The sequence below is a fragment of the Myotis daubentonii genome, chromosome 18 (genome assembly GCF_963259705.1).
Source record: "Myotis daubentonii chromosome 18, mMyoDau2.1, whole genome shotgun sequence".
NCBI classification, from domain to species: domain Eukaryota; kingdom Metazoa; phylum Chordata; class Mammalia; order Chiroptera; family Vespertilionidae; genus Myotis; species Myotis daubentonii.
In genome coordinates, this window is record NC_081857.1 from 9817550 (window position 1) to 9844661 (window position 27112).

Here is a 27112-nt window from a genome sequence, read left to right on the forward strand (position 1 = left end):
ATGGTGAATATTCAACAGGTAACAGCTATTATTATTTTGACCCAACCAAATGGTACCTCTGCAGGAAGGAATCTTCACCTCTTGGCACAATACTGCAACCAAGGCCACCGCACACCTGTGTTCTCCACCCCACAGGCACCACCTTGAATAGACCACGTGTGTTTTCAATAAATGACTGATGTGTTTTCTATCACATATCTCTGTATTTCAGAGTTGTTTCTTTTTCTGTTAATCCTCACCCGAAGATATTTTTCCATCACTTTTTAGAGAGAGTGGAAGAGAGCGAAGGGAGGGGGAGAGGGAGGAGGAGAAACATCCGTGTGAGAGACCTCGATCCGTTGCCTCCCGCCTGCGCCCCAACCAGGGCTGGGGATGGAATCTGCAACCCACGTACAAGCCCTTGACCAGGAATCAAAGCCAGGACCCTTCGGTGTGTGGGCCCATGCTCTAACCCCTGAGCAACACCAGCCAGGGTGAGATGCTTCATTTCCTGTCACACTTTGGCCCCTTTCCACGTCTGAGGGAGGTGGGACAACAGAGGGGCCCGAAACAATAGCTGAAGCTGATTTTATTTGTCTTTTCTCTTGAAGCTGCTTTTTGACGAGACACACAGGAACCAACCACCTAAATAAACGTCCTCTTTATTTACCAAATATAATTTATCAGTTATGTTGACATCTGTCAAATCAGTTATAGTAACTATAAATAATTCTCTTAAGACACAGTTCTGTAACTTTTTAAGGATACAAGAGTAAACCAATGTCGCTCCTTGCAGCCAGGCCGAAAGTACATGCGGTTTGTGCCATCAGGGAACATCAATGAATCTCCCATGAAAGCCAACTCCATTTTCGTGCCGTCTCACCCCACAGTCCTCCCTCCGCTCACACACTCTCAGGACTGGGGGCGCGCCTACCTCCCTGCCTTTTCAGCAAAGAAGCTCCAGAGCCTTCCAGGGCAGCCTGGCCGAGATGAGGAAGGGGTGAGCGACAGGGCGGGGGTGACTGGGGAGCACAGGGCACAGCTTCAGGGGCAGAGGAGCTGGTTTTGGTGCCTGTACAAGAAGAGTGTGTACAAATGTGCTTGGAGACGGGGGACAAGACGCAAGGCCTGAGGAGCAGAGACAAGCCCAGGCTGGTGTTAATGAACTCTGCTGGACACAATTCCAACTAGACAACCTCTACGATTCCTTCCGATTCTAAGGTTCTAGCTCCACTAGGTGGCCTGGGTGGGAACGGAGGGAGAGAGAAGACAGAGTCTGGAGGTATAGGGCAAGTTCCTGGATAAGGCATGGTGTTGGTAAGAGACAAGGTCATTCCTTCGCCTTTCCCTGGAGGTGGGTCCTTCAGGTGACAGAGGAGGGTTTCTGGGAAGGCTGTGGATAGAGAGGCTGGAAAAAAACCTGCATCCAAAACGCCCAGACTTTGTACATGTGTGTGGACAGATTTCCGATCTGTTCAGAGTAACATGTCGGTAAGATAGGGACTCCAGTGTTCTCCCAACCTTGTGCTAGGCAGAGAAAAGTAGAGGCAGCTAGTTGATGTCTAGTCTACTCGTTCTGAATCCTTTTTTTGGGTGGCTGGTGAAGAGAGGTAGAGGGTAGGGAAGCTGAGGAAGGGACATTTAGAGAAATGGACACTGGTTGAGCCACGGGGCTGGGAGCTGTAGCTGGGGTCAGCATTTTACACAGGTGGCATCTAGGAGGGAGATCCAGAGGCAGAACCTGGCGTGGTGATACACATGCAGACACAGCGCGGAAACGAAAGGAGCACATGGCCTTTATCTGGGGAATGAGGTGAGGTTGGAGCTGTATTTCCCTTCCCACAGGCTGGTCAGTGCCTGGCACAGTACCTAGCACGCAGTAGGCACGCAATCAATACTGCTCAATGGATGTTTCAGACCATGCCTGCGGCAGCACTCCTCGAGGGAGGCCGTGTACTTGTTGAACGAGTAAATGAATGAATGGTGAACGTGGGCAGAATTCAAGCAATAGGACAGCTGATTGCCACGGGGTGACAGAATGAGGGATTTTGCGAAGTGACAGCCTTAAGGTGGGCACGTGACCATGTGTCTTCAGGAGAAACAGCAGCAGCGAGACATCCCTGTGGCCCTCCACCTCCCAACCCTTCTCCACATACCCATCCCTGCCCCTAATCTTGGAACCCAATCTGGCCAACTCTGGGGGAAGGTAGTGCTTAGAGACAATTAGAGATGAAGGTTGAACAGAGATAAAGAATTGGTCCTCTGGGCCCAGAGAGGATACAGATCTTGGCAAACCTATGGGTGAATATGAGTCAACAAGGAAACCAGGCCACTGCTCATTTCTTCCTGAATGTGACAATCGATTGCAAAAAGATCACTGGCAGGGGCTGGTGGTGCTTACCAGCCGTTGGGCCAGGGGCAAGAGCACAGTCTGAATAGTCAGGCCACCTTAGTCTCTCAGAGAGAGAAGGGCCCAGTCCAGAGGGCGGAGAGCAGGGCTAGGATTATATGGAGCCAAGAGCAGTTGTCTCCTGCCTTGAAGTTGGTCCATTTCTAGAAAAAGTGTATACGCGTGTGTGAGGGGGAAGGGGGGAGGGGGATATATTTATCCCTCTGTTCAACCAAAAAAGAAAAAAAACAGAAAAAAACCTCCAGAGCCAACTCACAAAGGGTTTCTCATTAGGGCCAAAGCTAAGTTTGCCAAAACATGATCCCAGATCCCAGACGAAAACCCTGCCCCAGTCCAGCTCACCTGGAGGCACCCACCAGGAAATTGCACTTGGTGACTGTCTCAAAAATCTACTTGTACTGCTTGCCTCAGTCCCTCTGTCCTGCCTGAATTTTTGCTGTACAAACTTGGCTCAATGTATAAAAATTCCCATTGAAAATAATGAGAATTCGGTATCAAAGTGAAGTCCTAGAAAGAGGTGGGAGTGTGGAGTACGGTGGGGGGAGGGGAACAAAAGACAAAATCCATAAAGAAAGTGCAGAGGGTGGGGAGAAGGTTGAGTGACCAGGCTAGTCCCCGACGTCCGTGTCTCGGTCCCCAATGAGCCAGAGGACATGGAAGCTGAGTGCTAGGAGCCCAGTGCCCAGCAGGTCCCCCAGAGCTGTCAAGTACGGGATGGAGAAGTTGTCGGGGTCCAGGCCTCGGCCCCACATCCAGTGCACCATCCAGTCAGCGATGTACAGGAGAATCAGCACCTGGGGAGACAGAAGGGTTCGGTCTAGGGCCCTCCCTCTCTCCAGGGGGAGCCAAAGGCCCCTGGATCGGACCCATCCATTGCATCACAAGGCCTGGCTCTCCACAGTCCTGGTGCTGGGGCAGTTCACCTCTCCACAGGGTGACCTCTCTGTTCTCACCCCGCAGTTACCACCTTGAATAGACGACAGGCATAATGTGAGCCCTTGAGAGAGGAAGATGCTCTACTCTCCGGGGTCAGCATTACGTCCCGCTCCCTGACGGAAACCCTACGTGCCACAGGAATCCAGCCCTCTCGCCTCTAATTCTAGGTCACCCTATTCTCGGGTCACTCCAATTCCGCCATGCTGGCGTCTCCAGGAGCTTGGCAGGGGGCAGGGGCAGGAGTTGGCTTTTCAGAACGGGATTTCTCCCCGGAGCCGAGTGGAATAAGAACAGTGCTTGAGCCCTAACCGGTTTGGCTCAGGGGACAGAGCGTCGGCCTGCAGACTGAAGGGTCCCAGGTTCGATTCCGGTCAAGGGCATGTACCTTGGTTGCGGGCACATCCCCAGTAGGGGGTGTGCAGGAGGCAGCTGATCGATGTTTCTCTCTCATCGATGTTTCTCTCTATCCATCTCCCTTCCTCTCTGTAAAAAAATCGATAAAATGTATTAAAAAAAAAGAACAGTGCTGGAGACAGCTGTCCGCACAGTCGCCTGCGTCACAGCTGACGGTCCCGGGCTGGCTTCCGCCTGACTCTCCCATTCTGCTGTTGTGGCTCAAAGAGCGCAAGTGTGGTTTTTTAAAAAATTTTTTTTTTAATATATATTTTATTGATTTTTTTTTTTTTTTATAGAGAGGAAGGGAGAAGGAGAGGGATAGAGAGCTAGAAACATCAATGAGAGAGAAACATTGATTCAGCTGATTCCTGCACAGCCCCCACTGGGGATGTGCCCACAACCAAGGCACATGCCCCTGACCGGAATCGAACCTGGGACCCTCCAGTCCGCAGGCCGATGCTCTATCCACTGAGCCAAACCAGTCAGGGCGCAAGTGTGTTTTAATGTTAGTCTTAGCAAAGCAGAATCACGAACAAGTCTGCTAAACAGAAAGCAGACAGTGCACAGCAATTCGAAAGACACTTTGGATTACCTGCTGCTCCGATGTCTCTCTGTGCCCTTGCGTTCCCGCCATTACTACAGACAGCTAAGAAGGATCTGGATTAGAACCCTGCTAGTGGGCCCAGGACCAGCAGCAGCAGCTGGGAGCTTGTTAGAATGCAGTCTCAGCCCCCCCCCCCCCCCCCCCCGCCCCTCAATCTCTTGCATCAGAATCTGCATTTAAACAAGATTCACACGCAGGTTTAAGTGGGAAATGCATTTAGATGCGATGGGCAGGCCCACATCTTCTATTTGCTCTGCACCCTCCCTGACAGGTGGGCTCCCTAAATCACTGCACCTGGCTGAGAATGAAATGGGTTCTAACGGGAAGGCTCCAGCACAGTCATTGGGGAGGTTTTACCCTTGACGGTACTTTGCGAATGCTGTGGTATGTAAATTCCGCCCTAAGGGGAGCAGATGCAGAAAGCAGACACTCTCGCAGGAGAAAGAAACTAGAGTTGATACCTATTTTTAGGCAAACTTGGTTGTTCTCCTGTCTTCTCTCCAGGGGGCCGGTGCTTACAGTTTAGCACCCTTTTCATCCCCCCTCCCCTGCACAGCTGCCCGGTACTCCTGTGGCCCTGGCCCTGACCCTGGGTGAGGGCCAGCCCCTCCCCGCCATAACTTCACACCCTTTTCAGCAGAGCCCCAAATGAAGAGCATGGCAGGAGGACTTCGCGCTCTGGAATGGAATGGCAGCAGCTGTCCCTACATTCCAGCCCCGGGCAGGCCCTGGGACACATGGCTGAGGAGGCAGCAAAGGATCAGGAAGAACCTTTCTGGGGATCAGTGCCAGGCCGTGCCCCTCCATAGGCCTGGAGAAGAGGGCAGAGATGGATAGTGAGTTAAGGCTTATCCTTCCCAATGCAGGCCAAGGGCTAACCTCCAGCCTCACACAACTCCTCTTTCCCACCAAGTGCACTTGCAAGGGAACGTGGTGGCCTGGGTGACTGCTTCGGGGAAACTGCATGTGGTGGGTTCTCAGCCCGGCCCTTGTCAAGATGTCCCAACCCACAGCCTTTCTCAAGGTGGGGGTAAGGGGTGCAGGGATAAGCGATGGCCAATAGGGACTGGTTAAATGAACTTAGGGAGCATCTCTAGAACAGAATAGAATGCAGCTGTGAAATATCAGGGTGCTCTTCTCTTTACATGTTGATGTGGAATGATCTCTGTGATAGACACATAGTTATGTGAAAAAGGCAGGGCTACCTGTGTGTAAAAGAAAGAGGAAAGTAAGAAAAATAGGTATGTTTGCTTATATGCATTTGAAACAGCTTGGAGGGCATATAAGAAATGGATACACGGCCCTGACCGGTCTGGCTCACTGGATAGAGCGTTGGCCTGCTCTATCCCAGGTTCGATTCTAGTCAAGGGCATGTACCTTGGTTGCGGGCATATCCCCAGTGGGGGGTGTGCAGGAAGCAGCTGATCAATGTTTCTCTCTCATCGATGTTTCTAACTCTCTATCCCTCTCCCTTCCTCTCTGTAAAAAAATCAATAAAATATATTTTTTTTAAAAAAAGAAAAGAAAACGCCCTAACCGGTTTGGCTCAGTGGATAGAGCGTCGGCCTGCAGACTGAAAGGTCCCAGGTTCGATTCTGGCCAAGGGCATGTACCTTGGTTGCAGGCACATCCCCAGTAGGGAGTGTGCAGGAGGCAGCTGATCGATGTTTCTCTCTCATCGATGTTTCTAACTCTCTATCCCTCTCTCTTCCCCTCTGTAAAAATCAATAAAATATATTTAAAAAAAAAAAGAAAAGAAATGGATACACGGATGGCCCGGGAGGAAGAGAACTGGATGGCTGGGGGTGGGGGTGGGGGCAGCGCAGACCTTTCACTGAGGTTTCACTATGAACCTTTGAAATGTTTGAACTGTAATGTGACTGTTGTTACCTATTCACAAACGAATCTCTACAAGTTTAAAATGTAATAATTAGGGTGAGTGTGGCTATAAAGAGGCAGCATGAGGGAGCCTGTGCTGATGGACCAGTTCTGTGTCTTGATGTACTGGTGGTTACATGAAGCTACACATGTGATAACACTGCACAAAATTAAACACACACACGTGCATGTAAAACAGGTGCAACCTGAATAAGCTCTGTGGATTGTATCAGCTTTGATTTCCTGCTTTTGACATCGTGCTATCCTTATGTAAGAGGGTACCGCTGGGGGAGACTGGTGGACAGTACATGGGATTGCTCTGTACATTTTTTTCCCACTGCCCTGTGAATATATAATTATTTCTAAATAAAATGTTGAAAAACGTAGTAACACAACAAGGGAGAATGTCAGAGAATGGCAAGGCTGGACAGGATCCTACGGATTACCTAGCACACTGGTTTCAACGGTTTCTCAAGCCAGGAAACCCTTTATTTATACGAAATCTCCCGAGGAAGCCCGGTATGCAAAGCAGAGCCACGGGGAGCTCTGTGGCCAGAGCGCACCTGCTCAGCGCCCTACCACCACCTGCTGAAAACCACCACCTCTGGCTCATTCCTCTCAACGTACAAACACATCCATCACTGGGCTCAGAGATCATTCTACCACTGGGCTAAAGTCACACAGCGTGTTCGTGACTGCGCTGGAACTACAGCCTGTGCGTCCGAGCCCCTGTCCAGTGTTTATCTGCCATCCAGTCCCGGAGAAAGAGGCGCAGAGTGTCTGATGGGCCAAGCCGGGGCCTCCCCTCCCACCCCTGCAGGGCGGCCCGGCCCCTGGACCCCTGCCAGCCGGTACCTGGAGCAGTGCGGCTGTCATGTAGAAGACGATGAAGATGAGGGTGAGTGTGGTATGCCCTCCCTGCATACAGCTGATGGTGTAGAGGAAGACCAGGTGTCCTGGAACCACGAGAAGGAAGAGGACCCGGGCCGAGCGAGAATTCACATCTGGGAGCGAGGAAGAGAAGGGGTGAGGAGGAAACCTGGCCCCAGAAGGTCTTTCAACACCAGGAGGTACCACGCTACACTCCAGGGCAGCAGGCAGCGGACTGCCTCTACCTCTCCATCCCCTGGTCCCAGCCCCCAGGGGTTCTCAGGAAAGGAGAGCCTTCCTGCCTGGCCTGTGCCCACTATGACAGCTGGCATCTGCGCCCAGCTGTTTCCTAAGTGAAGCTCACTGACTGCTGACCCTTCCCTCCAGGGCTGGAGAAGACCCAGGCGGTGGGGACGCTGCTGTTACCAGGACTGAAGAAGGTGGTACAAGGACTGGGGCAGCGGCGAGGGGCCTGCTCAGAGTTCTCCCCGGGCATTCCGTTCATGTGGAGGAAGGTGGAGATGCGGCTGGCCTGCACGGCCACCAGATTGCCCCCGACACCTGCAGAGACAAAAGGGTCTTAGACATGGGGGGGCGGGAGGAGTCCCCAGGAGGAGAGTGAGACATGGAGAAGAAAGACGAAGACAACCCCCTACCCCCATGCCAGGAGTCTTCCAATCCTCCCCTCCCCCCGCTCTGGAGATGTGGCGGACTCATGCGCCCCTGGTGCGGCTGCGTGTGCAGGAAGGGACACAGGCAGATCTGTCGACTCAGGGAGCCTGACTTCTCCAGCAGCGGGGTGTGTGTACCTGCTGTCGCACACAGCCCGGGGGATGAGGCCCTGCTTGCCTCGGGCCCTCGCCAAAGCTCTGAGCAGACCCAGGGACCCAATGGTTCTGGTAACCCATGTCAAGGATCAGGTCTGAGCTCTGCGCTCTGGAATCTGGCGCCCAGGAACTATGCTTACTCTCCTTGGCATCCCATCCCCACCCATTCCCTGCTCCCCTTGCCTTGCTCTGAGCCCTGAGAGGTTGACTCTACAGACTGTACCACCCAACCTCCGGGATGGTGCTTCTAACCCAGCCGTGGGCAAACTACGGGATCCGGCCCGTTTAAAATGAATAAAACTAAAAAAAAAAAAAGACCGTACCCTTTTATGTAATGATGTTTACTTTGAATTTATATTAGTTCACACAAACACTCCATCCATGCTTTTGTTCCGGCCCTCCGGTCCAGTTTAAGAACCCATTGTGGCCCTCCAGTCAAAAAGTTTGCCCACCCCTGTTCTAATCAGATTTGTTCAACAGGAGGCACGAGTAGGTGATCAGAAAGGGTGGGAGGAGAGACAGGGGCCAGGTATTTCTTTCCTGTTCCCTCTCTGCTTTGTGGCTGTGGCTTACCCCTGCTGGGGGCAGAGGAGGGCTCTTTCTGGGCTTCTGTCACACTATTTCCTCCCCCTGCCCCTTGAGAACTAGGGCTTCCTGTTGCTGCTCATCTCTGGATGCCTCAGCATCTCTTGTTGGTCCTTCCCGGCTCTCCCTTCTTGAGCTAACTGAGCTGGGTTCTCTTGCCTGCTAGAACCCTGACTGAAGCAAAGCCCCCCAAATCCTCTTCTGCCCCGTCCTTTCCCCTGGCTGCTGAGGCCAAACCTCACCGTTAATCACAGGTGTGAAGACAGCCATCCCTGCAAAGTTGGGGTCTGATACAGTCTTGTCCAAGATGAGGCCTCCCACGCTACAAAGACACAAAGACAAAATGACACAAAGGCCATTACGGGGTTCTGTTCCAGCCCCTGGCACGAGAGGGGCAGGCCCATCTGGCCGTGGGCAGGAAGGGAAGCAAGGTGGCTCTCAGGAGTCCCTGCTCTCCCAGTCCTTGCTTCTTTTGCCAGAACCAGCTGCTGCTCATAACATTCGGCTGTCACAGTGCTCCCTGAGCAAGCTGATGGCACCCACCTCCCAAGCTGGCTGGAGGCACCATCCATAGGGCAACCTGCTTGTGAGATCCTCTGCTGTCCTGCCTGTTCAGTATTTATTTCCCTTTTCTCAGGGGATGGTCTCTCTCAAACTCAGTAGCTGTGGTTCACATGACATTACTCCAATGAGGACTAGGCTCCAAACTCATCCAATCAAAGCATCGCATCCCCAAGGCCACAGTGATTGGTTCAGGAATAATCATGTGACTGAAGGAGAGCCAATGAAATTTTATTTTATTATTATCTCTAGAGGCCCAGTGCATGGATTTGTGCACCAGTGGGGTCCCTCAGCCTGGCCCGTGCCCTCTCGCAATCCGGGACCCCTTGATGTAGTAGTGCGCAAAGTGACAGGCGGCCGGGGAGGAGCCTGAGCCCAGGCACCGTGCCACTCCTGCTCATCCTGGCCCCGCTGCGCCTGCCGCTGCCGCTCGGTAGCTTTGTGCGGAGGCGGGAGAGGCTCACACCACCGCAGCTGCGCTGGCCAGCCGTGAGCCTGGCGTCTGGCGCCTGTCGGTCAGCTGAGTGGCACTCCACAGTGGGAGCATGCTGACCACCAGGAGGCAGCTCCTGCGTTGAGCATCTGTCCCCTGGTGGTCAGTGCGCATCGTAGCGACCAGTTGTTCGGTCGCTTAGGCTTTTAAATATATAGATTATTATTTTTTCTCAATGAAACTTTATAATGGGACTTTGTGAAATTGTTGAGAGAAAGAATCTCTCTTACCACTGAATTAGTACAAGTAGAAAAGTATAAACCGGAACTGCAGGCCAGCACAGGGAAAAGCAGAGCCAAGAGATGGAGAATACTGGAGCCCTAATGATATAATTTCTGCTCCTGAATCCAGCTGTGCCTTTTTAGTTCCCTGAGCCAAATGCATTCTGATTTTCAATGAAACCCTCTTCAGATGGTTTCTGTCATCTATAATAGAAGGACAAGTGACTGACACACTATTGAAGGCATTTCTGGGGTCAGTGCCATGCTCCCTCTCTTCAGGCTTAAAAGGGAGTCTGTGGCAGGGTGGAGAGGGTGGGGGTACGCACCCACGGCCTGAACCTACCTGCTGATGGCCATGGCAATGATGACAGGCTCCCAGCCCGAGTACAGCACCTCCCTTGTGGCTGGGCTCCGCCGGGCCAGCACCACCCAGACAGGTAGCAGGGCCACGAAGAAGGCACACACCAGGGGGTAGATGTATTTCCAGTTTTCTGAGAAGCAGAGATCAGATGGAGGTGAGCACCGTGGCTCCCTCTTCCCAGCCTCCCCCTGGCTGATCCTGCAAATATCCCAACAGATCAACAGCCGCCCCACACTAAATGCCTGGAAATACATAACCTCATTTGATTCTCACTGTAAGCCCAGGAGATAGGTGGGGCCAGGCTTTTCCATTTTGTAGATGAGAAAACCAAGGCTGAAAGCTTCCCCAGCACTGGACTCATAAGGGGCAGAGACCAGATTCTAGGTTTCTTGCTTTGATCCCCAGAAATCACTCTCTCCCCTCCCCTTCTCCATTTTGCAAGCAGATTCCAGCCTTCCGTTCCCTTCCTTTACCCTGTACACCAGGGGTCCTCAAACTACGGCCCGTGGGCCACGTGCAAATACAAATATTGTATTTGTTCCCGTTTTGTTTTTTTACTTCAAAATAAGATATGTGCAGTGTGCATAGGAATTTGTTCACAGTTTTTTTTAAAACTATAGTCCGGCCCTCCAACGGTCTGAGGGACAGTGAACCAGCCCCCTGTTTAAAAAGTTTGAGGACCCCTGCTGTACACCTTACCCCTCCAAGGGAAGCAATAATCCAGCAGGAATATACATATTTGTCTGATACTTTCTATCCTGCCCCTGCTACCTGCATGAACTTGAGATAAGCACTTAACTTCAATTCTCTAAGGTGGGGAGTTATTACAACTGTATTCCAATCAAATAAAGAACGCAGAAGAAATGCTTACACATTTGCATATACACTAACCATCTCTCCCAACCCCACCCAGGAGTCCACCCGGCTCACACCCACGGTAGCCTCATCCTCACCCAGCTCCAGGTAGAGTCCCCAGCTGATGCCTGAAAGCAGTGCCAAGGTAATGAGGTCACCCAGGCTGGCAGCAATGGGAGTGGCCACGTTGTCTGGGTTGATTCCAATCTTTCGAGAGCCAATGATGACCCCAATCATGATCATACCTGGGGAGGAAGGAGAGGAGCCAGGAAGGGTAAGAAGAGGTAGAGGGGTAGCGACACAAAGAGAGACTGGAGGTGCCAGGCCCAGGTGACACCTCTGGGGCAGCTCTCCCTACTCCCTTCCCCTCGCAGCCTCCTCCCCTTCCCTTCCCTCCTCACCTAGTACCAGGGAGGCAATGAAGGCTGTGGCCACACTGCTGGCACACAGCAGAAAGGCATGCGGGATGCTGAAGTGGCCGTCAGGGATCCAGCCAAAGACGACAGCTGCAATGGACGCCAGGAAGCCCACCACTGTGGCCTGCACCTGAGGAGGGGGAGTGGTAAGTGGAGAGCACTGGGAGCAGAGAGCTTCTTAGCTGAGACCTTGTCCTGGCTCTCTGCAGCCCAGGAGGTAGGTGGGGCGGGCCCGTCCAGTCCTCCCAAGCGGGAATGATGTCTTTGTTTGTTTAGTTTCACACCAGACACTAGTACTGTGCAGTGCACCCCGCAGGAGTCCAGGACATGTTACTGGTGGAATGAGTGTTCCTCTGGGGACTGGGGCGAGGTTCAAGGCGCCTAGGACTTCATTCAGCCCAGAGACAAGGCTTGGGCCTCAAGGGGACATGAGACAAGGGCGGTCAAGGACATTTCAGCACTCCGGTGTTCGGAGTCTGATCTGTGGGGACATGAGCCCCTGCAGCAGTGGGAGCCCAGAACTGACACTGAGATACCGAGTTTCTTGGCTGCTTTCCTGGGAAACCTGGTTCCCTCCTAAAGCTGCTTTCGGAGAAGCCAGCTCCGCAGGACGCCGGAACTTCACTCGGGGCCCAGCTGAGGCTGCCCAAGCTTTCCAACCCTGACCAAGGAGGACGCCCAGCCCAGTCTCTCTGGTTCCTGCCGTCTTACCTGAATGAGGGCCATGTTCCCAGTGATCATCCGCCAGAGCTCCTTGGGTGTGTCCATGTGCCCGATGTTGGCCTGGGAGAGGGAGGACAGGGGGCTGGAACTCCAGGCTGGAAAAGGCCTGCAGCTCAGAACATTAGCATCCAACTGGCTCAGGAAGCAGTGCATGCGCCCTAAGACTCTGGGACTAGAACACGACCCCATGGAGAGTGAAGCAGGAACGGGGGGCTAGAGTGAGAGGGAAGGGGCTCCTTGAGCTCCTGTGGCGGGTGGTGGCAGGAAGGGGGCTCCTAAGGCAGTCTCCTCCTCTCAGGAGAGCTGCCCCCGACACCTGCCCACCCCAGACTGCACCCTCTGCCCTGCTCATCAGGACAGCCCATTCCTGCATGGGTGAGAATGGCCCGATGGATCCCCAGCTCTGAAGCCCGCTTGCTGTCCTAAGGAAGGAAAGGTTAGGTGCTGGTGCAGGACTGTGGCCGCAAGTGTGTTCGGGAAGGAGTGAGGAGGCACAGGAGGCCAGAGCAGGGCAAGCTGGGGCAGAGCAGGCTGGCTACCACTGCTCTCTGCTGCCTTCTCCAGACTGGGAGCCATGCAGGGACATCTCTGCCACCTGGTTCCCCTGCCTCCTGAGTTTTATTGCCCCCTACCTCCTACCCGCTGGTCCTGTATCTGGTCCAGCCTTTGAACTGTCAGGGCTGATCTAAGGGGTTTGGGAGGTGGGGGTGATGAGCACCCCTCCCCGGCTATTCCTCCAAAGCCCAGGGGGAAAGGGAATGGGATGGGAGAGGCGGGGCAGGCCTGGCTCTGCTCCGGCCCAGCTGCAGAGTAGGGCTGGAGATCAGAGGCGGCCCCCATCTGTGCAGGTGGAGGGACCAGCATGATGCTTGCCTGTCAAAGCTGCATAAACAGTCACGAGGCGGGTTGCAAAACAGGAGGGGGAGGGGGCAAGCGTCCAGGGACGGCTGAGACATCCAGAAACCGAGCCTGGGAACCACTCGAGCAGGGAGCCCCTGCCAGGAGCAGGACACCCAGCCCGGGATCTCCCTACACCTGCCCACCCCAGCCCCACACCCCAGGCCGGGGCGGCTGAGGAGGCCAGTAGCGATCTCCCGGCCTGGCTCCGTGCTGCCCAGAGTCCTGCCTGCCCCAGTCCTCCGGGCCAGGACACTCACTGCGGTGGACAGCCTCGATGCCAGGGTCATTTCCAGGTTCCCCTTCAGCCCCAGCAGTGCAGGCACCAGGATGAAGACCTCTGTCACCTTCTGGAAGACTTCCCAGTGCTACAAGGTGAAAACAGATCTCAGGAATTTCAGTGCCCCAAGGGGCCGGCTTCGAGGCTGAACAGATAGTCAGGAATCAGGAGGGCTTGAGGAGGAAGTGGGATCAGCAGGGAGTGAGCACATCAGCCACTTTTCCTCCCAGAACCCTGGAGCCAAACCAAGCCCATGGTGCTCAAACAACACAGTCACCCCCATTCCCCCCTCCCCGCCCCCCCCCCCCCCCCAGAACAGGGGCGACGTAGATGTAGAGGCTTCTCTGGTCAGGAGACCCTAGCCTGGCTCTACTTCCACTGCCTTCTATTCGGCCAGGGGGAAGAGAACGGTGAAGAGCCACACAGCTGAGCCACCCCAGGTGGCTGACACCCCAAGTTCCTTTGAGGTTCCCCCTCAAATTGCAATCCCCAACCCCTCTGCCTTTAGTCCGTTTTCTCTGCGGCCTCAGCCTTGGGTAGTGTTGTCTCAGCTGTTGAGAGCTGGGCTCCACGGGGCTGAGGAGATTAGGGTTTGTTTGGTTTCTATCTCTAAGGGCTTTGGGCCTCAGCCATCACAATTTTCCTTCTGAACAGGGTCTGAATCAAGACCGTGGCCCCCAAACCTCAAAATGCTGGTCTGTGAGAGGCGTTTTATTTTGCCTCTGCACTCTCTCACCCTACAAACTTCTCCCAACCTCTCAGTGAGGGGACGCAAGTGCTGGGAGGCAGGAAGAGACGGGTTCTAGCCCGACACTGTGAGGCCTGGCTCGCCCCCAGGTCCTCCAGCAAACATCTATCACGCAGACTGTGCGAGGCCGAGCGCTCTACATGCATTTTCCATTCCACCCTATCAACAACCTAGTGAGGTAGGGGCTATTTTTAACCCCATTTGGTAAATGAGGAAACAGGTTCAGAGGGCACTGCACCCATTAGTGCTCAGGGGGAAAAGTGGGAGCCAGGACTGGCTATCTGAAAGCTACTTTAGTGGCAACTGAAACGGAAGACTTGTGAAAAAGGCTGGGATTTCGGCTCCCTCCCTGGCCTTGGCAGCAACGTGGGTTCCTTTATTTGTTTTGAGAATGGAAAGACTTCAACTTTGGGGAGGGAGGAGGGGGCAGGTGACTAGGCAGAAGTACAGAGGCTGAGGCAACGTGCTGTAATGTCCTGGACTGACAGCCTTAGATCTCCCACAAGACACCCCAGGGAGGGGCCTCACGCTGTCTCTCCAACATCCTCCCCACATTGACCAAGGGGGACCTTAGGCAAGTTACAAGGACCTCAAGTTACTGACTATAAAATGTACAATTCAGGGACCAGGTCAAAGGGTCTCTAAAGGCAATTCCAGCACCAACACTCTAGAGTTAAGGACGAGCAAGGTTGCAAATCGGACCGACAACGATTAGGATGGCTACTATTAAAAAATACCCCAGCCCTAGCCAGTTTGGCTCAGTGGATAGAGCATTGGCCTGTGAACTGAAAGGTCCCAGGTTCGATTCCGGTCAAGGGCACATGCCTGGGTTGTGGGCTCGATCCCCAGTGGGGGGCTTGCAGGAGGCAGCCAATCGATGATTCTCTCTCATCATTGATGTTTCTATCGCTCTCTCCCTCTTCCTTCCTCTTTGAAATCAATAAAAATATATTAAACAAACCAACATAAAACACTAAAACCTCAAGTGTTAGCAAGGATGTGGAGAAATTAGAACCCTTATGACTGTTAGTGGAAATGTAAAATGATGCAATCACTATGGAATGTAGTATGGCGATTCCTCTAACAATTAGAATAGAATCTATCACATGATCCAGCCATCTCACTGCTGGGAATATATCCCTAAGAGTTGAAAGCAGAGTCTCAAACAGACCTCTGTACACCCATGCTCATAGCAGCATTAGTCACAATAGCCAAAAAGTGGAAACAGCCCATTGGTAGATAAATAGATAAATAAAATGTGGTATATACATACAATGGGATATTATCTGGCCTTAAAAAGGAGGTGTATCATGTCACCTGCGACGACACTGATGAACCTTAAGGACATTGTACTAAGTAAAATAAGCCAGACGCAAAAAGACAAACACTTCTGTATGTATCTAAAGAAGTCAAAGTCATAGAAATAGAAAGTAGGATGGCGGTACCAGTGGGTAGGAGCAGGGAGAAAAGGGGAGCTGGTGGTTCGTGGGCACAGAGTTTTCATTTTGCAAGATGACAATGTTCTGGAGATGGATGGTGGTGATGGTAGCATAACAATGTGAATGTACTTAATACTACTGACCTGTGCATTCAAAAGTGGTTAAAATGATAAACTTTATGCTATGTGGGTTTTTTTTTGCCACAATTAACAAAAAAATGATCAAGGATATCAGAGAGGGCTGGTCCAGGACTAGAGACCAGGTGAGGCTGGACACTGGGGGTCCTATAAGGCAAGGACCTCTCCAAGAGAGAGAGGGGAGGGATTAAAACATATATATGTTTATATATATATGTGTTGTATATATATACTTTTAAAAATATATTTATATTGATTTCAGAGAGGAATGGAAAGGGAGAGATAGAAACATCAATGATGAGATCATTGATCGGCTGCTTCCTGCACACCCCCTACTGGTGATCCAGCCTGCAACCTGGCATGTGCCCTTGACCGAAATCGAACCTGGGACCCTTTAGGCCACAGGCCAATGCTCTATCCACTGAGCCAAATCGGCTAGGGCTAAAACATGTATTTTAATTGATTTCAGAGAAAGGGAGAGGGAGAGAGAGACAGAAACATCAATGATGAGAGAGAATCATTGATTGGCTGCCTCCTGCATGCCCCATACTGGGGATCAAGCCCACAACCCAGGCATGTGCCTCGACAGGGAATCGAATTGCAGCCTCTCGGTTCATAGACTGACACTCAACCACTGAGCCATGCTGGCTGGGTGCGCGCGCGCGCGTGTGTGTGTGTGTGTGTGTGTGTGTGTGTGTGCGCGCGCGCACGTGCTCTCATCTCATTAGGGCTTATCTATCTTTACCTGGGCTCTCGGCCTGGCCCCTCACAGGTGGAGGGCCTAGGACTCTCTTTAGGGAAGTCCTCTCAGAAACCCTCTTCCCTGCACCCCCTCTCCCCCAGAAACAGTTGCTGAGCTTCCAGGCACCCACAAGAAGAGCCTCCCCCTCCAAATGCTGGAAGGGTTCGAATCCCCTCTCACCCCAGGGCCTGAGAGAGAGGCAGCCACAGTGAGCCATGTGGGCCCGGGAGGAGCTCGGGGCTGTCACTTTTGGATGCTGTGCATAACCCTGGGGTTCCAGGTCCCTGCAGGACCGGCCTTGCTCTGCTCACCTCCTCTTTCCTCACCTAAACTGGACAACAGTTCAGAGAGGGAAGAATTCCCCTCTACTCAGGAGGGTGGCCTACTGTGGGCTTTTAAAGGCCTCTGTAAGCACAGCTTCAACAACCCCGCCCCCCCCCCCCCCTCCCGCCCCAGCTCTGTTCTCCAAGAGGTGTATGTAATGCATATGCACTGGCCAGGTGAAAGAGGAAAGAGCCCGGAAAGAAATGCTCTGAGTGTTTGCAAGTAATAGTTTCTGAACCATTTCCAAGGAATATTGCTTGTCTTTATAATCATTTAAGAAAAATAATATATGAGGCTCAGCTAAGCCCCCCTGGCAGCCACTATCAGCATTCCCCAAATGCCCCCCCTCTCTCTATCTCTCTCCTTTTAATTACACAAGGACCGAGAAGATGTACGGTTTTAATAGTGCGAAGAGGAGACACAGGCAGGCGGGGAGAAAAGCAGCCACAGTAACAGCCCCTATGCAAGTCCCCTAATCCGCACAGCATACAGCAACCTCAGGCACCCTGAGCCCAGCCCGGTGAAGCCAAGTTGGCCCTTGGGTCAGAGCAGCCAAGTCCTACACACCTGCTTTCTTTACCCACAAAGCCCTCTCAAAGACGCAGCTCAGGGCACACACACACAGAGCTCTGGGAAGAGATGGTGATGTGGGGCAGCCTGGAAGCAGTCGGGAGCCCATAGTACTGTATGTGGCAGGGCAGACAGGGCCTAATTCAGGCCCATCCTGTTCATCTTGGCTGGGAGTGCCTGCCCGCGAAGTCAAACCCGTCAGCCCTGTCAGCCCAGCCTTCAGCCAAACCTTCACCCACGCCTTCCTGCTCTGCTGGGGGTGGAGGAAGGATGCGTTCCAGGAAGCAGGGCCCCTCACTGCGGGGGGGGGGGGGTGGGGGGGGGGGGGAGGGGGGGGGGGGGGGCGGGGGGGGATCTACACATTTCACTGCTTCTCAGAAAATGCAACTCCTTTTCCAGTTCTTTCCTATGGAGGTGGGGCTCACGGGTCCCTGATATTCTGGGGGTGAGGGATGAGACTGCCTGTCCCACACTCAGAACTAATCCTGATTCAGAGCAAATCACCTCAGTGGCCCTGCCAGTCCCTCTCCTCTGTCCTTCCACCCCTCCCCCTCCCCCCTGCCTGCCTTAGAGTGTTCTGTCCTGAGCCTCCTCCCCCCTGGAGGGTAGCAATGGGGAAGAAAGTCACAGCCAGGAAGAATAGGAGTGAGAACATTAAGACTAAAATTGGTAGAGATAAGCTCTAAGCACCCGGCTGAGGAGACCCTGGGAAGTAGGGCTGGAGTTGACCTTGCAGATCAGATTGGAGTAAGCCCAGTATTCCACCTGTCTGAGCCACCTACACACACAACTCTGCAGGTGTCCTCTAGCTGTCCAAGAAGGGCCTCAGGGGCAACGCCAGGATAGAGAGCTGGACACTGTGAGAAAGGGGTGGTCAAGTGAGATGGAACCGAGTGTCATGCCCAGGAGTGCCCACCACCATGGGAGCAGGCCGGGCAGGAGAGAATGCCTTTCCCAATCCACTCGTCCAAGCCCATGCTTGCCATCCACTCTCATCTTTGTAGATGCTCCCACGTACGCAGCAGGTATAGAAGCCAGAGAAGGCGGTGCTTGGGGGAGGGGGGTCTCCTTTCCTTGGGGTCCTCAGCGAGCGAGCAGTACGTTACAATAAGGACCTCTTAACAAAGCTGGGGATTCCAGTGAAGGTGCGCACACCACCTCCTGCCACCCCCACTCCTCAAAAGGCTAACAGAACAAGGGAGTGAGGTGCCCTGCAGCAGCCAGGCCCAAGCTGGGGGGTGGGGGCCCAAGGCCTGTGCAGCAGGGAGGCTCCCATGTCCAATCCACTTCAGTTCCAACACTGGGCCCAGTCCTGTTTCCCTCCCAAGTGCTGCAGGAACATTCAGCCACCGTGGGAAGTGGGAGCAAATAGCAGTCCATTTACCCTTTTCCTGCTTTTAGGCCAGTGTGCCAGCCCCTATCTCACAGCAGAGCTGGCTGTACACAGTGAGTAGAGAGGAGGGCAGATAAGAGGAGACAGAAATGGGCTTTCGAGGAAGAGACTGGGCCTTCCCCAGCAGTGGGGAAAGGTGGGGGGCCCTGGGCCCAGGAAACATCTGCACCAACATGGGCTCTGAGACACTGGGGGACACTTTACAGCCACCTCCTCCCCACGGCCCCCGTCTTTAGGAACCCCCAGATGAGGCCCCACTGAAGGCTCTCTTAGCTTGTGAAAGGGAAATGCAGGTGTGAATCCTTAGACATCACCTGCTCTTCCAGAATCTGCGATGGTCAGTTGCCCCCCTCTCGCTCCCCCTGGATACGGATTAAGAATCTCCCTGTGGTCTCATGTCCTGTTCTTTTTGCACCCACTCTCTCCCATGCTCTCTTCAGCTCTCTGCAGGGCCTGCTCCAGCCCAGCTGTGGTAGGGAGGCTGGGGGAAGGCAACGAGGACAATCCAGCCATTGTCATCCATACCAACTGGGCCTAATTCTGCAGCGAGCTGAGGTGCCACGCCAAGGACAAATTCGGCCCTCTGTGGGTGTGCTGGGCAGGCTCCAGAGGTTCCCTACCTAGATCTCTCAATGTCCCAGGCTTGTGGGGGTCGGGTGGGGGTGAGGCAAGATGTCAGAAGCCTTTTCCAGCTCTGCAACTCTCATAGTATGTGGGAAGGGAAGGCAGGGGGCCCTCTAAGAACTTTTGTCCTTGCTTGTTTTAGAATATAACTCCAATTGTTCCAGATTTCAGTCCACCCTGTTTTTCAGGGGAAGACAAAGAGAGCAGACTCCTCCCAGACTCTTTTTAAAAATATATATATTTTATTGATTTTTTACAGAGAGGAAGGGAGAGGGATAGAGAGTTAGAAACATTGATGAGCGAGAAATATCGATCAGCTGCCTCCTACACACCTCCTACTGGGGATGTGCCCGAAACCAAGCTACATGCCCTTGACCGGAATCAAACCTGGGACCCTTCAGTCTGCAGGCCAATGCTCTATCCACTGAGTCAAACCGATTAGGGCTCCTTCCAGACTCTTAAATCAACTGGTGAATCATGGCCATGGTGAAGGCCATAGAGGTTAATGGTCAGGCTCGGAGTCAGATGACCAAGGGCAAGTTGCCTAACTGCTCTAAGCCATACATCCCTATCTACAAAATGGAGATGGTTAGCATTTTGAGGAGCCCAGCAAATGCTCCCCATACCAATATCTAGAAAATAAAGACAACCCTCTCCAGTTCACCATTGGACCCCAGTTCTATACCCTTTTGTAGATACCAAATCAGAACTCAAAAACTCTAAAAACTGAGAACCAAGGACACAGGAAAGGGATGGAAAAGGTGGAGAAACTGCTACCCAACTCTCACCGCACTAGGAGGAGGGGCAGCCCCTGGGGCGGAATCCAAAGCTGACCTTCCCAGCACCAAGCTGGCTTCCTCACCCGCATGAGGAACAATTCTCAAGGTAACAGGTTAGGGGTGAGGAGGCAGTACAAGGCACTTTGGCATGACATAAATAACATCCTCGTTAGCCCCTGAAGGTGCAGGGTTCTCCTGAAGGGCTCAAGTCAAAGAAGGAACCACCTAGAACCAACTACCCTCAGTTTCCTGGGACAAGAGCATGGGGAGACCCATCAGCAGGACTCTGCATCACCACAGGCATCATTTGTAGGGTTGGCTTGGCACAGGAGAGGGATGCTGAGCTCCATATCCTCCTGAGATTTCATGGTCACAGACACTGATGGGTCCTAAAGAGCAGCCCTAGCTGGTTTTGCTCAGTGGATAGAGCATCGGCCTGCGGACTGAAGGGTCCTGGGTTTGATTTCAGTCACGCCCAGGTTGTGGGCTCGATCCCTAGTAGGGCGTGTGCAGGAGGCAGCCGATGGATGATTCTCTCTCATCATTGATGTTTCTATCTCTCTCTCCCTCTCCTTTCCTCTCTGAAATAAATAAAAACATATTAAAAAACAAAACAAAAACAAAGGCCAGATCTCCTTCAGCCGCAGTATTTGGTATTTCTCTGAATACGTAGGACAAAGCCCAGTACTCAGCAGCAATATTTGCTAGTGATTGACTTAGTTAAATGTGGCATCGTCAGAAAGCTCTGTGTGCCTTATTGTCCTTCAAAACTTTTATCTAGAAAGAAGACATGACTTATCTCTTGGACCTGGAGGTTTTGGGTAAGTCCTAACCCACAATACACTAATATAGCATATCCCTGGCTCTTCCAGGATCTACCAATTCTTATCCATAATTCTACCCAGTAGCCTCAAAAAGAGCATTCTTTAGGGGGTGGGGAGGCAATGGGGCGATAAGGACACATATGTAATACCTTAATCAATAAAGGAAAAAGAAAGAGCGTTCTTTGTCCAAGGCAGGTTCATGAAGACAGATAAGGAGCAAAGACAGTTTTGCCCAAGCCTGGTTACATTTTACCCCCATTTATGTCACAGAATTAGCACTTCTATGACTTACCATGCCACCCCCCTCCAACCATGCAGCAGACAGCATGTGCCCAACCCCATGCCCCAAGATCCTGCCAAGTTTACAGGCAGATAAGCAACACAAAGTGCCTTTAAGAACCTTCCCTTTTCATTTGAGACCCTCTTGGCAGCCAGGCAAATTCCTGCCCAGCAGGGGGATGGAAAGGAGACTTGAAACTGAGCTTTCTACTACGGGTATCCTTGAAACCTCAAGGGAAGGGAAAAGGAACCGTAAAGTAGAGACCCATGGAAATGTCTCCTGCTGAGCCGGGCTTAGCAGGAATGCCCAGGAGGAACGGCAACAGCCCCATTCCATCCTCCTCTTCCAAGCCCCAGCTCTGGAACCAGTTCTGCTTCCGTTAAGCAACACTGCCCTGACCACTTCCCTGGGGCTACCGGGCTTTCTCGAGGCGTCTGTAGTAACTAGACCAAGAAGAAACTGAGGCTTTGATCCAAAAGGAAACCGTATTCTAGGAAGCAGCAACTGCTTCCGACTGGAGGTGGAGAGAAAGCGCCAAGAGGCCGTTTCTCAGAAGGACAGGTGGCCCCGGGACTCACGATCAAGAGCTGCCCTCCCCCGGTCCTACCTGTACGATGTCCAGCACCATGCCCGCAGCCACAGTCCCGAAGCCTGCCAGGAGGAAGGGAAAGAGCACTTGCAGCCCAATGGAAAAGGAGGTCTCCTTGAGCGGGGAGGGTGGTGCGGGGCCGCGGTCTGTGCTGACGTCGTCACTTTCATTGCTCTGGCTCCCGTTCTCCAGCAGGGCGTCCTCCTCCCGCACCCCCTTGGCGTTGGCCCGAGACTCAATCACCACCACCTCTACCCCAGCCTCATCAGGCCCCAGGAACTCGGAGGTCCCGGCCAAGGGCTCTCGCCCGGGGCCATCGGAAGAGCAGGGTGAAGCGGCAGGGCCAGTCCCGTTCAGCTGGTGGATGTCCTTCAGCTCCAACTTAGAGGACATGACGGGAAGGGAAAACAGGAAGGGGAAACTTCTCTCCTTTTTCTTTTTCGCTTTCTCTCTCCCTCTCTAACTCAGGAAAGAACTTAGTCTTGGGGTGCACCCAGGCTCGGGTGCCGCAGGACCTCTTCCCACGGCTCTCCGCTCCTACCAGGTGCTGCAAAAGCTGATCGACCAACAGGCAGCCCCATCAAGCACTGAAGCCGCAGGCTGGAGGGAACCAGAAACTCCTCACCAGCCCCCGCAGCCAGCCACTAGGGGTGCAGACGCCTGACTCCTGTTGTCCAGCGCTGGGCTGGGGGGAAATGAATCAGGCCTCTTATCTTCTTTGGTTCTCAGCAGCAGGTTGCTCCGAGCGGGGACGTCCAGAGTGGAAGAGCCCAGCCAAATGTGGGGTAACCTCTGGGGCGGCCCTTCTTTCATGAAAAGTGGTTTGAGTTCAGTTCTTTCCGAAGGCAGCGTGGGTCTGGGGCTGCGGCTTCTTCCCGCGCCTCTGGCTGGTGTCCTTAAGCTTCCCACAGCTTCTCAGGTCCTGCTGGTCCCGGGGCAGTGCCTGTCGTCTTTCTCCTTTCTTCCAGAGATTTCCTTCCTTCCCGGGAAGACCTGGAACCTCCCAGAATCCCCGGTCCTTCAAGTCACGAGAAACTGCGTGGAATACCTTAAGTGGGAGGAAGACAAGAAGAAGAGAATGTTATGATCCAGCAAAGGGCAGCTCGTACTGGGAGGCACAAACGCAGGCATAAGACCAAGAGTTTGTTCTGGCCATTAAAATGACCCATTCCTGCATGGCAACATCTGGAGGCCCAGCAGGCACCATCCCGCCACCCTCCCAATCAGCAACGCACCGCTCCACAGGGCTCACCCACAGTGGTGAGCAGCCTGGGACGGGGAAGACGCTGTGCAGGAGACCTTGCATTGTCTTCTCAGTAATGGGGGGGCGGGCAGGGATGTCCTGGGGGACACCCCTTCTTGGATGCTCGCGAAGAACCTGGGGTTATTTAGATGTGGTCTTCCAGGGGAGTCAGTTGCACATTCAGGCACAGACTCTGCCACACAGACACCCCACTGTAGAACATGATTGTTTACAATCACAAGACAGCCACCCAGGGCCATTAAACAGGGAAAATCTGATCACTGAGCGAAGGTCCCCAGACTCCCAAGCGCCCGAGCCCCTGAGAAAAAAAAAATAGGAGGACTCCCTGGGCAATGAGGCAAGCCTGCCAGCCCGAGGCCAAGAGCCAGAGGCCTCCCCACTCCTGCCCTTGAGAGTCAACAGTGTTACAAAAAGCTCAGACGCTGACTTGGAGCCAGGCCTCTTGTCTCTGCTTCTCTCCCCCTGCTCTGGGCCCTGTGAGCTTGTCAGATAGGAACACGGGAGTTATCGCAGTTTGAAGAGAAAGAGGGTAAAACTACTGGTTGTTATGCACACATTTCAATTCTCTTGGTTCGTCCTGTTCCCCAGGGTTGCTGAGAGTTGGACATAGTGGAATTCTTAAAAAACAAAAGCACCAACTAAAAAACAACAACAAAACCAAGCAAAACAAGAAAGAAAGCAGCATAAACCAAAATGTACTTGCTCCCGAGTGTATGTCTTTTTGGCTGTAATGAACCCACTTTTTTTTTTTTTTTTTTTGCCTAAAGGAGTCCCCAGGCCTTGATCCCACCCTATTCCATTTCACCAGAATAGCTTTTAGAAAGTGAAAATATACTTTTAAAGAGAATTTCCCGAGGTTAAGAAGAATAGGTCCTTAAGTATTCCAAACACACAATTAGTCAACTCCGGCTTGGGAAAGGGTGGGTCAATTCCAGCAACTGGTCCATGAGTATTGTTTTCTCTCTGTCAACTCAAGCCGCCAGGACTCCCTTTTCCAGGCTCCTTTAACCGAGGCTGTGGTCCTTTCAAAGACCCTCACCGGAGAGGAAACCTCTGAGCACGAGGGAGTCCACTGCTCCTGCGGCAGGAAACTTTCTGAGTCTGCTAAGACTTGGCCCTCCTCCCTCGCCCCGTCTTCCACGCAGGCCACCTAACCTGAAAGGAGCCGGGCAGGAAGAGAAGCCAGTCCCTAACTCCACTCCTTCCAGTAGAGAGACTCCGGACAGGCCTTAGGCCCTGGGATGAAAGAAGCAAAAACGGAAGCAGGATGCCCTGAGAAGGGGACACAAAAGCCCCGTTTTACTATCCCCAAACCCACGGAGGGGGAGAAGCAAACGGCTGTCCTCCCTCGCCTCTCCCCGATTCGGACTCAGCAAATGCGCTGCGAGCCAGGACTCCCGCCCTCCGCCCCCCACCCCGCAAGGGGACTGACCTGCTCCTCGCTTAGGAGGAAGGGGGGCGCCTGGCGAGCGGCAGCAAGGGCCCGTGGTCTCGGGGAGGGCAGGGTGCCCCCTCTTCTCATCACTCCTCTTCCTCGGCCGTCCTCCTCGGCCCCCGGCGTGCCCCCCCACACTCCCAGCCAAGGCGAGCGTCCAGCCGCGACCCCCGGCTCGCTACATCTCGCCTCTGCGCTACAGCGAGGCCGCTGCTCCGCTTCCACGAGGGGAGGTGGCCGGTGGGGCAGGATATACCTCCTCGGGCTCGGGCGGGGGGCAGCCGTACGGGGGACTGTGGGGCCGAGCTCGCTCGCCCCCAATCGCTTTTGGCCCGCGGACTCGGGCCCGACTGGTTGGCTGCTAGTGGCAAACGTGATCTGGGGCACCCTGGGTGGCCCCCCCCGACTCCATCAAAAATAGATTCTGGACGGACAGCAGCAGCCACCAATCAGGGACGGAGGAGGGGCGGGCCCCGCCTCTCCCGGCCCCTCTCTTTCGCTGCGCAACGGGAGGCGGGGCGTCGCGGAACCCGGGGCGCGGGTGACGGGAACCCGGAGCGGGCGGTCCCCGCCGCGCGGCGCTCGCGCGGGTCCCTGCGCCCCTCGGCCACAGCCCCGGGTGCCCGCTGCCCGGCGATCGCCGCGCTGTGCCACCTCCCTCGGGCCGGCCCACCGTTCCCCGGGCCTCCCTCGCCCCCGAAAGGCGTGCGCCCAGGGCGCGCCTGTTCTGGCTACCCGAGCGCTTCCTTGGGGCTTCGGCCTGCGGGGAGACGGGGAAACTCCCGCGGAGCTCCCGCGCTCCGTCCTCGGGGAGGACCGTCCCTACCTCGTTCTTGGTCACGGCTCCTCTCCGGCTGCCTGGTCGCCGCGAGCTTCCGCCAGATCCCGCCTTCTTCTAAGCCGATGGCTCAGCCCGGACGGAACCGGCCTTAATAAAGTCCCGGCCTTGAAAGGGGTGGGGATGGGCGGGCGGGAGGGAAAAGAGGTCAGGCTCTCGGCTGGGGTCACACGCGCACCACCTGAGGTCGGGGCGGAGCGGAGCCCGGCTTCCTCTGGTCCCGGTGGCAGCGTGGGGAGAGGTGTCTCCATCCCGGGCCAAACGAAATCCAACTTTCCCTGACGCACCTCGTGGGATCAAAGAGGGGTGTTCCCCTCCAGCCTGGGGCCGCTTCCTCCCCGGGGCAGCTCCGCCTCTCCGACGCAGATGCAGGACTAGTGCTCTGGGGTGTTTTTGTGCAGGGGGTGTGGCCTCCCCCCCCCCCCCCCCCGGCGAAAAGGAACTGCCACCCTCGGGTTTTCCCCTCTGGTCAGTGGAACCTGTGACCAGTGGTTCCTTCCTGTCCTTTTCCTCCCGGAAAGTGGCTCAGGGGCCACGGGAGCGTGACTTCAGACCTCTGGATGGGGCTTAGAGTAGAGGTGTGCGGGGCGGGAGGGGGCGGAGGAGAACGCAGGGCTGGGTATGACGCTTTTGGCATCCCTTTCAGAAAGAGAGGGAGAGAGAGCGAGAGAGAACACAGCCGCCAGGTAATTCCTTTGGGCAAGGATAGCAACACCTACAACCTCCCACTCCAGTATTGGCCATCATTCCAGTTTAGCTGCTAGGACGTTTGCACCAATGGCCTGCGGTCTTCACGGGACCTAGTCTTAGAGCCGCACTTTTGGCTTCAAACACTGGGTCTCTCAGCCTGGAGACAGAAGTGGGAAACATTGGGTTTTGCCCCAAAGGATCTGTTTTTGAATAGGGGGTGTAGGGTTGGTGGGGAATTAGGGCTGATGTACCTGGAGACTTTTCGGTGAGGTGTTAGCGACGATTCCTGCCCTTCTCCCTTCAACAGTCCTCATGCCCTCTTGTAATGGTGCCACAGCTCAGCCACCTCTATGTAATCTTGATTTCCCTCATATTCCTTTCCCACCTTCCATCCCACCTCCCCTCACTGAAAACAGTTCCCATCTCCTGGGTTTTCTTTTTTTTTTTTTAAGAATTTTAAAATTTATTTTGGTTAATCCTCACCATTGATATTTAGAGAGAGTAGAAGGGGGCGGGGAGAGAGAAAGAAACATCAACGTGAGAGAGACACATCAATTGGTTGCTTACGTGCCCTTGACCGGAAATCAACCTGAGACTCATCAGTCCTTGGGCTGATGCACTATCCACTGAATCAAACCGGCTAGGGTTCTTTTTTAAAAGAATTAATTGAAGTATACCAGACATGGGTAAGTGCACAAAGCCTTCGTGTACAGGTCAAGAGGTTATGACACAGTGAACATACACATATAACCGCCTCCCAGATCAGAATTAGATCTAACTGGCACCCTGGAAGCCCTCCTTATATCCCCTTCCAGTCACTCCCCACCCTCCTTCCCAAAGGTAATCCCCATTTAACACCATAGATTACTTTTGTGTGCTTTTGAACTTTATATAAATGAAACTGTTTATTTTGTGCCTGGCTTCTCCCACTATTATGTTTGTAAAATTAATGCATAACATTGTGGTAGCATTAGCTAATTCATTTTCATTGCTGTATATTTTGTCATTAAGTGAATATACCACAGTTTATTCATCTGTTATTCTACTGATGGACATTTGGGATGTCCCCAGTTTGGGTTCTTATGAATAACTAGAGGCCCGGTGCACGAATTCGTGCACGGGTGGGGTCCCTCTGGGTGGCCTG

General features: G+C 53.7%; 1 protein-coding gene and 1 long non-coding RNA gene across 4 annotated transcripts; both read right to left on the bottom strand.

The window, feature by feature from the left end:
• Positions 1–625: 625 nt before the first annotated feature.
• Positions 626–25604, bottom strand: SLC41A1 (solute carrier family 41 member 1). 3 transcript variants are annotated; one of them, XM_059674338.1, is made up of 11 exons: positions 25267–25604; positions 21760–22789; positions 13273–13380; positions 12104–12175; positions 11378–11522; positions 11075–11221; positions 10104–10251; positions 8728–8807; positions 7500–7634; positions 7059–7207; positions 626–3183 (listed from the first exon to the last, which is right to left on the bottom strand). In XM_059674338.1, exons 2-11 carry the CDS (start codon positions 22132–22134, stop codon positions 2998–3000), a joined length of 1545 nt encoding a protein of 514 aa, XP_059530321.1. In that variant the 5' UTR covers positions 22135–22789; positions 25267–25604; the 3' UTR covers positions 626–2997. The 3 variants fall into 3 exon arrangements, with proteins under 3 accessions (XP_059530321.1, XP_059530319.1, XP_059530322.1); XM_059674336.1 differs by lacking the exon at positions 25267–25604 and adding an exon at positions 24438–24857; XM_059674339.1 differs by lacking the exon at positions 25267–25604 and adding an exon at positions 24161–24292.
• Positions 3191–5810, bottom strand: LOC132220786 (uncharacterized). Its single transcript, XR_009449864.1, has 3 exons — positions 4201–5810; positions 3860–3939; positions 3191–3629 (listed from the first exon to the last, which is right to left on the bottom strand). It is a non-coding gene; the product is annotated as an uncharacterized LOC132220786 (long non-coding RNA).
• Positions 25605–27112: the final 1508 nt, after the last annotated feature.

Bases quoted from the DNA above. Each gene is read 5' to 3' on its own strand.
- SLC41A1 (XM_059674338.1), bottom strand. From the start codon at position 22,134: ATGTCCTCTAAGTTGGAGCTGAAGGACATCCACCAGCTGAACGGGACT. The intron at 11,222-11,377 runs GTGAGGAGGGAA...CTTCCTCCCCAG, and splicing joins CATTGCCTCCCTGGTACTAG to GTATGATCATGATTGGGGTC. The intron at 10,252-11,074 runs GTGAGGATGAGG...TCTGCTTCTCAG, and splicing joins GGGACTCTACCTGGAGCTGG to AAAACTGGAAATACATCTAC.